The 17,563-nt window shown below is 34.7% G+C and overlaps 1 protein-coding gene across 3 annotated transcripts in view; it reads left to right on the forward strand.

The window, feature by feature from the left end:
• Positions 1–17,563, forward strand: part of LOC111629675 (tyrosine-protein phosphatase non-receptor type 4-like) — a 98,523-nt gene that overhangs the window by 77,590 nt on the left and 3,370 nt on the right. For 2 of the 3 annotated variants that reach the window (XM_023373559.1, XM_023373560.1), the window contains exons 17-26: positions 3,276–3,419; positions 7,132–7,201; positions 7,281–7,435; positions 7,508–7,598; positions 7,683–7,750; positions 7,838–7,921; positions 7,989–8,180; positions 8,334–8,482; positions 10,337–10,472; positions 15,196–15,241. In XM_023373559.1, the coding sequence (XP_023229327.1) occupies positions 3,276–3,419; positions 7,132–7,201; positions 7,281–7,435; positions 7,508–7,598; positions 7,683–7,750; positions 7,838–7,921; positions 7,989–8,180; positions 8,334–8,482; positions 10,337–10,472; positions 15,196–15,241 (1,135 nt within the window). Of the gene's footprint in view, positions 1–812; positions 883–961; positions 1,117–1,188; positions 1,280–1,363; positions 1,432–1,518; positions 1,603–1,669; positions 1,862–2,014; positions 2,205–3,275; positions 3,420–7,131; positions 7,202–7,280; positions 7,436–7,507; positions 7,599–7,682; positions 7,751–7,837; positions 7,922–7,988; positions 8,181–8,333; positions 8,483–10,336; positions 10,473–15,195; positions 15,242–17,563 lie in introns of those variants that run through there. The other variant, XM_023373561.1, reaches the window with a different exon arrangement.

Below are 17,563 nucleotides of genomic sequence, written 5' to 3' on the forward strand. Positions count from 1 at the left end.
AAATAAAGTGATTAAACAAAAATTATTACAAATATCGTAAATAACAGTTCACAAATGCATATATAGAGATATTTTTTGAAATAGGGGGAAATGGTCTTCACAATTTGAAATCGATCGAACACACTGTCTCGATACACTCGTATAAACGCGCGCCATCTATCGTGGGTTAAATGTACTATGCCAGAAACCTTTGCGGGAGTGTATTAAAAAACTTTCCTAAGTTTTATGGCAATCGTACTATGCCACAAACCTGCGCGAGAGTATATTAAACAACTTCCCAAAGTTTCATGGCAATCGGATAAACGGTGTGGTAATGCATGAAGGACATAAGACAGACACACAGACATACATTCATTTTTATATATATAGATTCCAATCTCATGCCTTTACTGAATTTAAAAAAGAAACGTTGCATTTATGTTCTATTCCTGTGTTTAAAATTTGTGTCGGATTTTTGCCTGATGACGAAAGCTGTGTCTTCGAAAGTACTCGCAATGTTTAATAAATACATGTTTTTAACATCGGTTAGGTGGATTTCCCTTCTGTTTTATTAAATCATCCTGTATATTTTTTATACCAATTATCCGAGTTTTTGTACCGAGTTTGGAAGCTTCATCAAAGACACCCTGTATAATAATGCCACTAATCCAAATACAATAAATTGAATTGTTTTACAATTCTGTTATTGTTTCATTATATATACTGGAAAAAAATTGTGAATAAAACAAAAATTACTAATCATTATTTATAGAATAGTTAAAGTAATTATATGTAAGTAATTGCAAATAAAATCGACATCAAACTCATTTCAGGTTGTAAAGTTAATAAGGAGTTCGCGTGAGACTCCTGCGGGCGAACTAGTTCTTACGGTACGCCCAAATGGTATGTACGCTTGTAACTGTAAACGTTGTTAGAATGCTGTAACAAGGATACATTTCAATTCTTGTATTTTATTTGTTAGTTTATGTTGGAGAAGAAGTCGAGGAACCGGATTTTCAGTATATTCCCGATGTGCCCCACGTTTCTGCCAAAGTGCCACGTTGCGATGCCTTAGCTGAGTCCATGTTGTTGTTAAGTGAGGCTCTGGAAAGTGGTGCTGCACTTGCTCAGTTTGAGGTATAATATATTATTATTCGCATTTCTATCCTTATTAATAGGATCGAAAATTTAAAATGATTTCCCGTTCAGCAACTATATAGGAAAAAGCCAGGTGCAACTATGAATATTGCAAAGTATCCTGAAAATTTATCAAAGAATAGATATAGAGACATATCACCATGTTAGTATGGATCGATCTGCTAGAAGATAAATTTCTTTTGTACAGGTTTTCATAATTTTAATTCTGCTTTTCTCTGTTTAATAGATGATAGTACAAGAGTTGTGATACTAGGAAGCATGAGTGGGGATTACATAAATGCCAGTCATGTGAATGTAAGTAAACAATGCACCAGATATAGCTTAAATTTTCAGTTCAACGAATTTCAACAAACTGTTTTATAAAAATAATTTAATTTTCAGATGGAAATTCCAACTTCTGGAATAGTGAACAGATACATTGCAACCCAGGGGCCGTTACCAAACACCTGTGCCGATTTCTGGCAGGTGAGTTTAAAAAATAACAGAAACTGAATTAATTTAATTGACGTAACCGTCGCATTTATGTTTTCAGATGGTATGGGAACAGCAGTGTACGTTAATAGTGATGGTAACCACGTTGATGGAACGCGGTCGTGTCAAATGCCACAAATACTGGCCCGACCAGTACGAGACGATCGACTACGGACAACTGCAGGTCAGGTTTTTGAGCGAACAGGAGAATCCGTCCATTGCCTTCCGGGAATTCAGTCTTATTAACAAAGAGGTATTTGATTAGTTCAAACTAGGAAATGATAGCATTTTTGATTACCCAAATGGAAAATTTCTGATTTTGCTCAGTTTTATGAAGACATTATCTAAAGATTAGAAATGTCCCTCTTAGATGATGATGATAATTGTTATACTGTATTCTTTTTAGAATAACGAAAAGAGGCATATATCCCATGTGCAATATGTCGCATGGCCAGATCACGGCGTGCCTGATGATGCAACGGATTTCTTGGAATTTGTGACGAGGGTCCGTCAGTCCAGAATCGGCATGGTGGAATCTACGGTCGTTCATTGCAGGTATTACTAAGTTTCAAATGTTTTAATAGTTTATTTTATAAAATAGTTTTTCTTTTAGTGTAATTAGTTGTACAATTAACCTCAATTAAAACTTCAGACTATGAGGCGTTAAATAGAATTAAATGAAAATATTTTAATCTTGCAAGTGCTTTCAACATAAATATGTATGTCCGAGTATTAGAACATCACTTATCAAAAATGTATGCTTCTATACACTTCACTTGGGAGAAGGAAGTTGGGAGAAAAATTGCTTTCTTGGACTTGCACATTCACAAATCCCAGGAAGGCTTGGAGTTTTCCATGTATCACAAGTTTGGCAATATCCCACCCATAATACCGGCCACAGCCTGTCAACCACAGCAATATGTTAATGCGGCCATAGCTCCCTTGATCAGACGGGCATTCTTACTACCATCGACACAGCATCTTATCAATACTGAATTGGAAGCTGTCCGCACAGCTGTGTATGCGGCGGGATTTAGTTCCTCAAATACATCCATGTCAAAAATACAGTTATACAGTCTCTCTTCCCTTCCACCACATTGCGCAGACCACGGGATTGGACAACGCTCCGTCCCTCACTCCCANGCATTACCAATATTTTACTTTTCCCTTCAAGTAGTTAGAAGTAATTTTTTTGGTAGAACACAATTTAATTTTGTTAAAATGTGAAGTTAAGTTTCCTTCTTGGAGGAGTCCAGTTCTGGACGGTGGAAACTGAATCGGAATTTGTTGGACCTCTCGTTTGCTTTTAGGAGGAAGATCGAATACATCCATTCGGTACATCTCTTACAATTTCTGTTTGAGTTAGTTTGCATTATGTCCTTTCTACGGAGGCAAACATTCTCCACTCTTTCAAGACAACTCGTTTATACTGATGGAGTAACAACTAAGATTACAGTTTAATTGTATCGTGACGCAGTTACATAAATATTATTCTTCTCTAGTATCACGTACTAAATAAATCTCATTGTCAATTCACTAGTGAAAACTGTTATTGCTATCGGTGTAGTATTGGTGGTGATTGTTTATGCACTTATGCATTTTTTACAGTAAAATGAAATAGTTTTTCAAAAAAATTGTGTTTTGATAAATTATTTGTTGCATTTAAGGGAGGAGCTGACCAGAATCTTCCAATACTGGTGTCCAGGGTGGCACCAAACACACCAGCCGACACGTGCATTCCTAGGCTCAACGAAGGCGATCAGGTGCTTCTGATTAATGGCCGGGATGTTGCCGGTCTGTCACATGAACAGGTAATGTTTGTGAGAATTGTTGCATTTTTAGAAGTGAGATTTGTAAAAAAATTCTTTATGTGTGTGCGTGCGTGCGTGCATGCAATTTAAGTCTGATCATATAGTGAACCCAATCCACTGGTATGGACTGACCATTGGAATCACTTTATATGATTCCAATGATCCAGGCTGACAGTTGTCTTACAAGATGAGACTTTGTCTTGTTGTAAGTCATTCAACATCTTTGTTGGTTACATCAAAAACTACTCCAAAATGTTGAGAAAGATCATCTTAGTGTTATATAAAGAAAAAAGTTATGTCAACTATGTATCTCTCTTATGGTGTCTTACAAAATGAAATTTTCTGTCCCTAAATTTGGTTGTTATGGAAGTCACGGAGATTTAGTCAGGTGAATAGTGTGGGTGATAAAGCACCTCACAGCCCTACCAAGTGAAAAGATTGTTGACATTTGCAGCCACATTACAGTATGCATTATCATGTAAAATAAAGAATGTATTGCTCAGAAAGTGACATCACTCTTCTGCAAAGTTGCTCATAGATTGTGTTTCAAGGAATGAGCACAGTACTGAGCATTGATGGATTGTTCTTTGCGTAACTTTATGCTTGGGATATCATCAATGTATTGATACATGACAATGATCATTGCCTTCGTGTTACTGTGGTTCTGTTGCATTTTTGTCTTTTGAGTAGAGAAAAGCCATCACTCCTTTATCTGACATTTCTGTTGGATCTTGTACAAATAAACCCATGTTTCATTGAGTGTAATATTGCATCTTAGAAATGAAATGCTTCCCCTTCATGTTAAGATTGTTCCAAGTAGCATAAACATAATGCTGCCATTTATAGACTGTCACATGTTATCCAGTAAGATACAATTTTCCATATTTACAGTCATATCTTTTGAATGTGGATGACTGTCATAAGAGCCAGATTGACCTCCTACACAAGATCATTTCCCATCAATGAGACTATTGCAGGCACTTTGTCTTCTGTAACTGGAGAATGGCCAGGCTGACATTTTGACATCCCTTTTGAAATGCTGTCACTCACTTTTTAATCATATTTTAGGATGACGACGCATTCTGCAAGACTGTAAAAAGCGTTGATGGTGCACGTTTGGATATGACCTTTTGCAGTTTCAATTTTCAGCCAATGATGCTGTTTCAACTTTTAAACATGATTTGAATCATTGTTTTGCAACATTGTCCACTTTTTGCATTACCAATATTTTACTTTTCCCTTCAAGTAGTTTTTACAAGGTGATTCGCTTGGGACTGAGCACTTCTTATGTGGAATAACTCCATGTAAAATGAAAAGTTAAGCATGAAACAAACAGAATGATTGTATATTTCATGACAAATTAGTTGATGTGTGTTACTTGGAAAAATATGCCCTGCCACCATAGTTACTAGACTCAATTTTGTGATTTCTTGTTATGGAGCAACTTGGAGCTACTATTTCTCAGGAAGATATTCTTTATTTAGCTGTTTTAAAGATATAATTTCACTACAATGAAAACAACTGCAACCAAGTCAGTTACATTCTGCTGTGGAATGCATTATCCATGTGTAAAATTACCATATGTATCATTGTAATCTATAGAGAGTTGAAACATGGAATCTGTAATCAGCACACGAAATTGCAATGAAATCATTACACTTTGTATCTCAAATTCTCTGTTGCTCAAATTTCTAACGATCTGTTTAATACGTAGAGGAAATGACGTTAGTGCTAAATTTCTCTGTGTTAGGAAATTTTGGAAGTAAACTTTTTATTTCCGAAATCATTCAAAATCCCACAGTCAAGAAAGTTTGCACACCAAATGTGGTTGCATTTGGTCCTTTATTTACTTCTACACAGAGTTCTAAACACCTTCTGTTTATGATCTGTTCTGATTCTGTTTATGTAGGTTGTTAAGTAATGATAGGGTCAGTGTTGCCATAAAGCAAAAATTGGGAGTTTACGCAATTTTATTGTGGAAGCCGTTATCAGGAACAACATTAATGTACATTGGATCCACATCTAGAATGTTGAAAGTTTGGGTAGCACAACATCAAGAGGATAATGCCAATAATAAACTCACTATTGAGCTTTCAAAAAGAGTGTTAAGTGCCCCTTTGGGCTAATACTAGATTACCAAGACAGTGCTATGGTAAAAGAATGTTATTCTTATGGGGAAATCTTTATATTGCATCATTTTTCACCCTGCAGGATTTATATTTTTGTTGATAATTTCGTGTGAATCTCATTTTTATTACTGTCCTAATTTTTATTGGATACTAGCTTACCCGTCGCGCATTGCTGCGATCTCAGAAGAAAGGAAATTCAAGCAAACTTGTTATGATAAAATTCAATTTACATTTTATTATTTTTATTGAAACTTATTATTATTATTCATTTTCATCGGTAAAACATTTCAAAGTGTCGTTTCAATTCTATTTATTTATTGTAGTGCTTGTGGATACACGATATTTTTTGTTTTTCCGTCTGGTGCGTACACGAATAAATCAGAAGATTTTCCGACGCGTGAGCTGGCCACATACAGTTGTCCATGCGAGAAGCACGGATTCTCCAAATTTAGCCCACACACTTGCAGCGATTGTCAGAAGTGCGATATTCCCCATTTTTATATATATTTTTTAATCCTTTACAATTTTAATTATTTAATTGCTCCTTCCTCTCTTCCTTGGCATGTTGTGAAATTTCTGATAGTTGGATAATAAACCGTTTTATTGTAATTTGTCTTTTTAAATTATTTTGAGTCGATATTAAAATTTGGAAAAGGGGGATCCCTAGATCGGTAAAATAGGCGAATTTCCTTCTACAACTTCGGTTGTTGTTCGGGATACAGTTAAGGTTTTAACAAAGTTCGAGCGAATACATAATTAGCAAAAAAAAGTTGAAATAAAGTGATTAAACAAAAATTATTACAAATATCGTAAATAACAGTTCACAAATGCATATATAGAGATATTTTTTGAAGGGGGGAAATGGTCTTCACAATTTGAAATCGATCGAACACACTGTCTCGATACACTCGTATAAACGCGCGCCATCTATCGTGGGTTAAATGTACTATGCCAGAAACCTTTGCGGGAGTGTATTAAAAAACTTTCCTAAGTTTTATGGCAATCGTACTATGCCACAAACCTGCGCGAGAGTATATTAAACAACTTCCCAAAGTTTCATGGCAATCGGATAAACGGTGTGGTAATGCATGAAGGACATAAGACAGACACACAGACATACATTCATTTTTATATATATAGATTCCAATCTCATGCCTTTACTGAATTTAAAAAAGAAACGTTGCATTTATGTTCTATTCCTGTGTTTAAAATTTGTGTCGGATTTTTGCCTGATGACGAAAGCTGTGTCTTCGAAAGTACTCGCAATGTTTAATAAATACATGTTTTTAACATCGGTTAGGTGGATTTCCCTTCTGTTTTATTAAATCATCCTGTATATTTTTTATACCAATTATCCGAGTTTTTGTACCGAGTTTGGAAGCTTCATCAAAGACACCCTGTATAATAATGCCACTAATCCAAATACAATAAATTGAATTGTTTTACAATTCTGTTATTGTTTCATTATATATACTGGAAAAAAATTGTGAATAAAACAAAAATTACTAATCATTATTTATAGAATAGTTAAAGTAATTATATGTAAGTAATTGCAAATAAAATCGACATCAAACTCATTTCAGGTTGTAAAGTTAATAAGGAGTTCGCGTGAGACTCCTGCGGGCGAACTAGTTCTTACGGTACGCCCAAATGGTATGTACGCTTGTAACTGTAAACGTTGTTAGAATGCTGTAACAAGGATACATTTCAATTCTTGTATTTTATTTGTTAGTTTATGTTGGAGAAGAAGTCGAGGAACCGGATTTTCAGTATATTCCCGATGTGCCCCACGTTTCTGCCAAAGTGCCACGTTGCGATGCCTTAGCTGAGTCCATGTTGTTGTTAAGTGAGGCTCTGGAAAGTGGTGCTGCACTTGCTCAGTTTGAGGTATAATATATTATTATTCGCATTTCTATCCTTATTAATAGGATCGAAAATTTAAAATGATTTCCCGTTCAGCAACTATATAGGAAAAAGCCAGGTGCAACTATGAATATTGCAAAGTATCCTGAAAATTTATCAAAGAATAGATATAGAGACATATCACCATGTTAGTATGGATCGATCTGCTAGAAGATAAATTTCTTTTGTACAGGTTTTCATAATTTTAATTCTGCTTTTCTCTGTTTAATAGATGATAGTACAAGAGTTGTGATACTAGGAAGCATGAGTGGGGATTACATAAATGCCAGTCATGTGAATGTAAGTAAACAATGCACCAGATATAGCTTAAATTTTCAGTTCAACGAATTTCAACAAACTGTTTTATAAAAATAATTTAATTTTCAGATGGAAATTCCAACTTCTGGAATAGTGAACAGATACATTGCAACCCAGGGGCCGTTACCAAACACCTGTGCCGATTTCTGGCAGGTGAGTTTAAAAAATAACAGAAACTGAATTAATTTAATTGACGTAACCGTCACATTTATGTTTTCAGATGGTATGGGAACAGCAGTGTACGTTAATAGTGATGGTAACCACGTTGATGGAACGCGGTCGTGTCAAATGCCACAAATACTGGCCCGACCAGTACGAGACGATCGACTACGGACAACTGCAGGTCAGGTTTTTGAGCGAACAGGAGAATCCGTCCATTGCCTTCCGGGAATTCAGTCTTATTAACAAAGAGGTATTTGATTAGTTCAAACTAGGAAATGATAGCATTTTTGATTACCCAAATGGGAAATTTCTGATTTTGCTCAGTTTTATGAAGACATTATCTAAAGATTAGAAATGTCCCTCTTAGATGATGATGATAATTGTTATACTGTATTCTTTTTAGAATAACGAAAAGAGGCATATATCCCATGTGCAATATGTCGCATGGCCAGATCACGGCGTGCCTGATGATGCAACGGATTTCTTGGAATTTGTGACGAGGGTCCGTCAGTCCAGAATCGGCATGGTGGAATCTACGGTCGTTCATTGCAGGTATTACTAAGTTTCAAATGTTTTAATAGTTTATTTTATAAAATAGTTTTTCTTTTAGTGTAATTAGTTGTACAATTAACCTCAATTAAAACTTCAGACTATGAGGCGTTAAATAGAATTAAATGAAAATATTTTAATCTTGCAAGTGCTTTCAACATAAATATGTATGTCCGAGTATTAGAACATCACTTATCAAAAATGTATGCTTCTATACACTTCACTTGGGAGAAGGAAGTTGGGAGAAAAATTGCTTTCTTGGACTTGCACATTCACAAATCCCAGGAAGGCTTGGAGTTTTCCATGTATCACAAGTTTGGCAATATCCCACCCATAATACCGGCCACAGCCTGTCAACCACAGCAATATGTTAATGCGGCCATAGCTCCCTTGATCAGACGGGCATTCTTACTACCATCGACACAGCATCTTATCAATACTGAATTGGAAGCTGTCCGCACAGCTGTGTATGCGGCGGGATTTAGTTCCTCAAATACATCCATGTCAAAAATACAGTTATACAGTCTCTCTTCCCTTCCACCACATTGCGCAGACCACGGGATTGGACAACGCTCCGTCCCTCACTCCCATACTGTGGACTCTTCATGGCCTGGATCTGCCGGATCTTTAGGCAGAATGGTTTTCATTTACCTATTGTCCCACGATCATGTCTGCGTGAATCTTGTGTAATGATAGAGATGCTAAATCCACCCTGGAAAAATCTGGTGTATACTCCGTTCTCCTGCAGAATCCAATATCAGGACTATGCACCAATTATATAGGAGCAACTACCAGAATGCTGGCTGCTCGTGTATTTGAACACCAATGTTCGGTGGCACTTGGCAACTGTGACACTGAACTCTCCAAATTGGTGATACAACACCACATAGCACTTTGGAATCGGGTGGCAATACTCAAACACTGTGATGAAGGGAGCTTGATATATATTTGGGAGGTCCTCCTCACAAAACTGCTATCCCCGTACAACTCCCCTACTCTCGACTTGCCAGACGTCTGGATTAATTTATACAGGCGTTTAAAAAATCAACAATAGTTCTACACTCATTTCCCGCACCTACTATGTGATTCAAGGCACATACGTGTCGGCCTCTTTATGTGCGTCTTTTTATATGTTACATGAGTTTCATGTATTTTAAATTATTATGTCCCATGCTTTTATATTTAAATTTTAATGTAAATTTGCACTTATGGCTCTATTCCGATCAGCTTCTATGCTGTCTTTGTTAAGGCGCATGCGTGCCAAAAATTTTATACGTGTTTGCAAAATGTTTTTAATTTAAAGTCTAAAATTTACTTGTTCTTAATTAATAGCCATTCTAATTGGCTCTTATGTTATGCATGTTAAAGTGCACGTGTGCCAATTTTTCGCGTTTACAAAAAAGGCTTTGTACTTTCAATGATCTTAATTAATAGCCATTCCAATCGGAGTTTATTTGTTTTAAAACGCATGCGCACCAATTTTAAATGTCTTTAATTGTAAAATTTAAATCTTATTATTTTTAATAGTTATATTCCAAAAACGGCTAATATCATTAATGCTTAAATTTAAATGTTCTGTTCAAATTTTCTATTCGATTTTGAATTGCCTGAAGATGATGTACATATTTATGTTGAAAGCGCTTGCAAGATTAAAATATTTTCATTTAATTCTATTTAATGCCTCACGGTCTGAAGTTTTGATTGAGTTAACTGTTGGCGTGACATCCAAGCCAAGTATTTAGTACAATTAACCTTTCTTACAAGTTAATTTGTTGCTATGCATTATAATAAAAGCAATTTTAAAATCAATGTATTACTTGAATTATTGTCAAATTTATACATAATAATTTCTCCAAGTGCCGGAATCGGTCGAACGGGAGTGTTAATCCTGATGGAAACTGCCATGTGCCTTATCGAAGCCAACGAGCCCGTTTATCCCCTGGACATCGTCCGTTCCATGAGGGATCAGAGAGCGATGCTTATTCAAACTGCTGTAAGATATTTTTATATCTTAATTTTTAATCACAAACTGCTCGTAAAGAGTAGTTTAAATTAATTTCTTTTCTAAATTTCATTTAACTTTAACTACAAATCTACAGCATTAATCATCACATTTTGATAACAAATATAGTTAGTTATAAGTTAATGGCTTTTTTAATATGTGTCACTACAACCATTTTTATATGGAGATCTTTGACATTTTAAGAATAACTTAGCAGGGCTGCAAGTGAGTTACCTTTTCAACTGTTCTCCAGTTACTATTTATCTCTGGACAATTAAGTGCAAACTCAGTATGAGAACATACATTAAATTATGCAATATTGTTCAGATAGAAGAAAAAAAACATCAAACACAAAACATTCAGGAAAAATGTCATTTTTAGTGGCATCACACTTGAAGACACTTTCATTTTCACAGGTGTCATTTGTGCCGCAGAGTCTAGAAACAGTACAGTGTAAGTTATTCTCAGTACAGTATCACAATACCATAGAAATGGGTAGCTTATGCAAACTGCAGATTACTTACGTGTATGCTGTCTAATCTAGTGATACTAAAGGGAGAACATTGCAGCTTGTTTTGGTCCGTTATCCGAATGAATAGAACAAAATTATCTTTGTTGTTCAATCAGAAAGGTATGTTGCATTTCCATTGTTTCTCCTTTTCAGAAATGAGTTTTACGTGCACTACATAATATCTGCATTATATTATCAACATAAAAAATTACACTTTTCTCTGATTTTCCAGCATTCACTGTTTAAAAAAAAAACAAACGTTTTCAAATCTGCTACAGATGTTTGATATAGAATCTGCTTAATCGCTTAACCTGACGCACACCCCCAAATGTGGCTGAAAACGTTTGTTTTTTTAAACAGTGAATGCTGGAAATTGAGAGGAAGATGTAAATTTTCATGTTTATAAGATAGTTCCAGCTCTTTGATTTAATAAGTAAATTATCATTTCTAAGTGACAAATTTGGATACATTAAAGCAGTGGTTCCCAAACTTTTTTAATTCTTGGCGCCCTATGTCACGTTCTAACAATTAAAATTTGCGAAATAGCCAATAATTTTTTAAATTAAAGAGTTAGGACATTAAGTTAAAAATAAATAAAACATGTATCAAGATAAAAAAAAAATGTAATTGAACAAATTCAATTAATTATAATTAGTGGCATGGATGAGCCTGTTGATCACTGCACATTTTCTCAAATCTTGGAATCGAAATGAACGCAGCCACCGTCATTTTCTTCTCCACATTGATTTTCACGCAATACTTACTTTTTATTACGGCGATAGCCAAAAACCCAGCTTTGCACAGTTCCAGCAGAGTTCTGTAATGGTATACTCCTGTCTTTCCTGTTTGAAGTAGTTTTCTCCTTCCTAATATAGTTTAAGATCACAGGATGACGCAACAGAATTTTATGTCAATTAGTGTTTATCATGTTCTTCCTTAACAATTTTCTTCTCCAATCAATGACCTATGATGAAAGTTCTTTTCTCTTCTTACTTTTCTGTTTATTCTTATTATGTGTCATCCATTGAATATTAAAAATATTGTATTAAAATTTTTGTATATCTATAATTTTGTCTTACTTTTTTCTGTAAGCAATCTATTTGTTTAATGCTTTTTGTGTGGTTGAAATGATTGATTAGGTGCAAAAGTTTCTGGCATTTTCTAGAGTTTTATAGTAAAACATTTCTTTCAAAAGAAAAAAATTAGTTTCTTCGTGAAAATAATTGACATTTATTTACACTTGAGCACATTTTTCCGTAGATTGGGTGGATCGCAGCTTTCTGCCTTTTGACTCTCAGCAAGTGTGATTTCCGTTTTCTTGTCATTGGCAAACTGCTTTTCGTCAAAGAAGTTATGAACAGAACAAAAGAGAGAGTTGGACAGTGCAATGTCTGGGCCATACAAGGGATGAGGGAGAACCTCCTGGTTGAGATTGACTGGCTTTTGCTGGGTAAACTTCAATACATGTGGCTTTGTGTTGTCATGAAGAAAGCACACAATGTTCATCTGTGGCCACTTAGTGAGGATGGCATCAGCCAAACGTTACAGCTGAGTACAGTAGATTTTGGAAGTTATAGTGGTATTCCTTGGAACTGTCTACCAATGGACTGGTCTGAATATCCCACCGATTACATGGCATAACTTTGCCCTAATGAGCCTGGCTTATCTTCAACTTCATATTGCCCAGCTTTAAATTTACTAAACTAATTGTACTGTACATTGTAGATTTTCAGACGACATTCTTAACAAACACAGTTGTACAATATGGCAGTAAGATTCAGCAGCTTTTCTACCAAATTGATAATTGTAGAGTTTGTGTGCACATTTATTCACAAGAAACTGTTGGAAGACTTGACATATTTGAAGTTTTACCACCACACTCAATATTTCATGATTGTGCACCTCAACTCCCTGTATTTATCTGTTTACCCCACAAGAATAATAATTTCAAATATTCTAGAGCACTGGTTGCCAATCAGTAGTGCACGAGAAAATTTTGGTAGTTCGTGGAGAAATTTGGACATTGATCGACGGAAGGTTATGCAAAAAAGTATGAAAGAAATGCAAAATGCTTGGTTGCTTTTCTCATTTATTGGGGGTTTTTATTTGAATCTAAAATCAAACTTTAAATGACTGTTATCAATAAATTACAATGTCAATAAATCAATGAATAATCAACAATAAGCAATGTTGTGAATACAGTTGTAGTTCTTCATGGAAAAGAGCCAAGAATCTATACTTATTTCGAACAAGCAGCAACAAACTTCACATTAATAAAGTAAAACAAAACTTTTATGATCATTATTCTTTAGGTGTTTGTATCATTTACAAAAATTCATGATAGTTGTCTGCGGAATTCAAAATTATGAGTTTAGTGGTCTGTAAGGTTGGTGACCAGTGTTCTAGAGGTCTATAAAATTGCAGAAACTTTTGCATCATCCCAATAGTTCGTGTGATTTTTCAAGGCTATCTAATCTGGATAAGTTGTCAATGGTTATTATAGTGAACTTTATCTCAGTCAAACGGGCTTAAGTTGTAGATATGATAATCTGATGATAATAGCTGTTGAATGTGTTGGATTTACCCATTAATTACCTTACAGTTACTTTCTCAACTATTTTCAGTCTCGCCTATCACTTGCAGCCCTAATTTAGTTTTGTTCGTAAGTGCACTAAATTAGAGCATCCTTTCATTGGCCACAAATATTTTTTTTTTACTTAGAAATGATTGTCTTTTCAGAGTTATATTAGATTTATTTTGAAAATTTTAGAAATATTTTAATATAGTTTCTTCCTAAAATATATTCTGTACTTTCTTTTATAAGATAAATGTGATTCGCTGCTAGTACAAGTTTTACTTATTAGGTAACCAAAAAAGTTCTGTCGTTTTTTGTGAAACTACAAAGTTTAAAGAATGTTACACGCAATACACAATAGATGACACTAAATTCCAGCAATATGTTAATCAAGATTTAATGCTGACTCACCTTATATAAAGAGAAGTGGAAAGGTTATCTCTTAATATTATAAAAATTGACTTGAAGATGAATACTCCAAACTCTGTAATTCGTGCTTGTATGTTGTATGAGTTTAAACTTGGAACAAGTGCTGTGCAAATGGCTCAAAAAATATGCCAGGCTTTTGGACAAGGTTCTGTTAGCACTCACACCACCCAAAGATGGTTTACAAAATTTTCTTCCGGCAATGAGTCGCTTAAAGATGCGCCATGAGAATGATGTTGAATTACAGGCTGCAATCGAAGAATATTCTGCTCAAACTTGTCAGATGTTAGCACAAAGGTTCTCCGTAAGTGATGAAACTGTCCGTTTACATTTGCATTGTCTTGGGAAAGTTTACAAGCTCAGTAAATGGATACTTCATCAATTGGCACCTGCCAATATTGTGCATATGGTGGACTGCAAATGGAATTGTTCACTATGAACTTATACCATCTGGCCAGACTATTACTGCTAATGTCTACAGTGACCAACTGCATTGAGTTCACCAATCACTTTTGAAAAAACCACCAGCTTTAGTGAACCATAAAGGCGTTCTTTTCCTACACAATAATGCTATAGACATCATGTTGCGCGTGTGACCTCTGACACAATTCAGACCCTTGGATGGGAACCTCTTTTGCACCCTCCTTATTTCCCTGACATTAGCCCTTCTGACTATCACCTATTTTTAAGCCTAGATAATCATCTGCGAAAGTGACAGTTTAGAAATAGAGAGGTTATAGAAACGGAATTAAGGAAGTTTTTCAACTCTAAAAATCGTGACTTTTATAAAAATGGAATTTATAAGCTTGTTTCCTGTTGGGAACAGGTTATTGAATGTGAGGGTGGTTATTTTGATGAATAAATTGTGTTATTTCCTATACATTTTTATGTTTGTTTTCTTTCAACAAAAAACAACAGAACTTTTTTGGTTACCTGATAATTTAATAATTTAAACAATTTCAGAATAATCTGCTAATTTCTTACGTATCAAGCATTTAATTTGTATTTTTGACAACCCAAAAACAATTATTACAGACTGATATATTATTATTCTGTTTTCTACGTATCTCAGACTCTGTCCTATGAAACACTGAAGAATTTAGAACCTGTTAACATCTATTTGAGAGAATAATAAATTTAGTATTTGTATGAGACTAGCAAAGTTAAACCTTACTAATGAATGTAAATTCTTGTTTTTGCAGAGTCAGTACAAGTTTGTCTGTGAAGCCATTTTAAAAGTTTACAATGGTAATTTTTCATATATTTTTTCCATAATTTAAAAGTGAGTTTAGCATAATTAAATGTAAGTTTTATAATATGAATTTTAATTTGTTATAGTTTAAACAACAGAAACAAAATAAACTTAGTTTCTTCTCCTGTCTGAAACTAAAACAATATTCCACATTTACAAGACACATTTTGGGCACATCCACTTGTCTGTTATCAAGTGCTGATAACTTCATCATTTATTAAGAGAATGTAAATTATGCTGTATGAGAATTATCTATATAACTTAAATGTACTGTTGGGTACAGACATACATATACCATTCATGTAATGCCTGACAGAAAAAACTTCAAGTTTTTCCTTACACAATATAACTGCTTCAGTAAAACGTAAAACAAACATGCATGTACAGCTTTTTAAAATTGCAAATTATCCCTTTAATAGTAATTAATGTTTTTGGTCACTAAAAATGGCCAAAAACATCAATTATTGTTTATTAAAGGATATATATGTATATTTGGTTTTTCTGAGATTAATGAACAACTTTAATGATTCCCACATTCAGTGTTTGACTTCAGAGTGATATTTCAGTTTTTGCCACATGCACTGCACTGTTTACGTCAATGATTCCTATTGCAACTGTAATTCTCTCCTTTGGTTTGTTGATATCTGTTACCAGAGTGTCATACACACAGTCTTTAACATATCTCCACAAGTAGAAATCACAATATCCGGTGAACTACCGTGTTTCCCCGAAAATAAGACAGTGTCTTATATTAATTTTTGCTCTGAAAAATGCGCTAGGTCTTATTTTCAGGGAATGTCTTATTTCTTCCAGGAAGAAGAATTAACATTTATTATTGAACAAAAAAATTCCCAAGTCGAACTTAGACGAGAGTGACGTATATCCGGTGTGGCGAACTGTCGCCTTTTTATACGTTCAACATCGGACTCGATGACCAATTAGTGCTTACTGAACCGTAGCACTATGCAAATGTCATGTGGCGTGATTCCCGTCCGACCAATTAGCTATTACCAGCCGTAACGTTATGCAAATCTGTGATTCCCAAGCCATAGTCTTATGCAAATCATGCTGTGTGGCGTAATTGTCTGCTGATCAATCAGTGGCTGTACTTTCAAAAACCCAACGGCCACTTTCAACCATCTGTCGATGACCGTTACGAATAAAAAAAAAAAAAAACTTCGCTAGGTCTTACTTTCAGTGGGAGGTCTTATATTTCGCAATTCAGCAAAATCTGTGCTAGGTCTTATTTTCGGGGAAACACGGTAGGTGGTCAAAGAATTGCACTTATCAGTTTTCTCATCAGGGAATTTCTCATCAAGAGACTCGTGCATGCTTGAGGTCCAGTATGTGGCAGTGTCATCATATTGCAAGATGATACCTTGAAGCTGCAGTCCCCATAATTGAGGATATACAAAATTTACCAGCACATCTGCATATTGCCCGAAATTACTAATGATTTGGCAAAGGATCAATGAGATAGTCATATATAACAAGCCACACCAAATACTCCGGTCCCTAATGTGCTCGGCCATAAAATTAGATATTTTTTATCTCCAAATTCATATTATTTACTTTCCTGAGAAAACTATTCTCTCTGAGAACTGATTATCCCTGTCAATCACGTCAATGATGCACGGTGAACACGTGATAATTACAAATTTTTACATGCAACTTGTAAAGAATCTACTTCAAATGTTTCATAGATCCCTATCTACTGTTGATCAAGGTAACTGCAGTTGACAACCAGCTCAGATGGGCTGCAAAGAAAAAAAAGCCTTGCTTCTGGTTTTCTTAAACTATTGATACTGAACATTTATCAATTTCTCATCAGTGTGGGTCTCTTGTAACATGTTCAAAACTTTCTCCAAACTTGTGTCTGATTTTGTTTCAATAAACCATTTCACACATACAGTGCCTTTTCCCACAGATCCACAATGATGGATAGCAATAAATGTTTTTGTCGATCTGCTGCCATCCACCAGTACTTTGCTAATAAAAATTGTGAAAGGTTACAAAGTTGTATGGATAATTCTCATGCATTCTGTAGATTGTGGAGAATTTTACCTCAAAAAATCTAGATTATGCGTAATTTTTATCATATGAATAGAATATAAGTTTAGAATATGTTCATTAACTGTCATATGGTACTCCTGGTTTTCTTTTTTTTTTTCCTTTTTTTACATTATTTACTAATTTTAAAAAAAAGATGGGGCTAAAACTAGCCGAATTATTGATGAAAAAATACAAGACATTCCTGGAGTAAAAATTGTAATGAGATATGTAGATGACTATTTATTGATTTATAATTTTTTTCCTAG

Source organism: Centruroides sculpturatus, unplaced genomic scaffold (genome assembly GCF_000671375.1).
Source record: "Centruroides sculpturatus isolate CEXI.00-Female unplaced genomic scaffold, Cexi_2.0 scaffold238, whole genome shotgun sequence".
NCBI lineage: Eukaryota > Metazoa > Arthropoda > Arachnida > Scorpiones > Buthidae > Centruroides > Centruroides sculpturatus.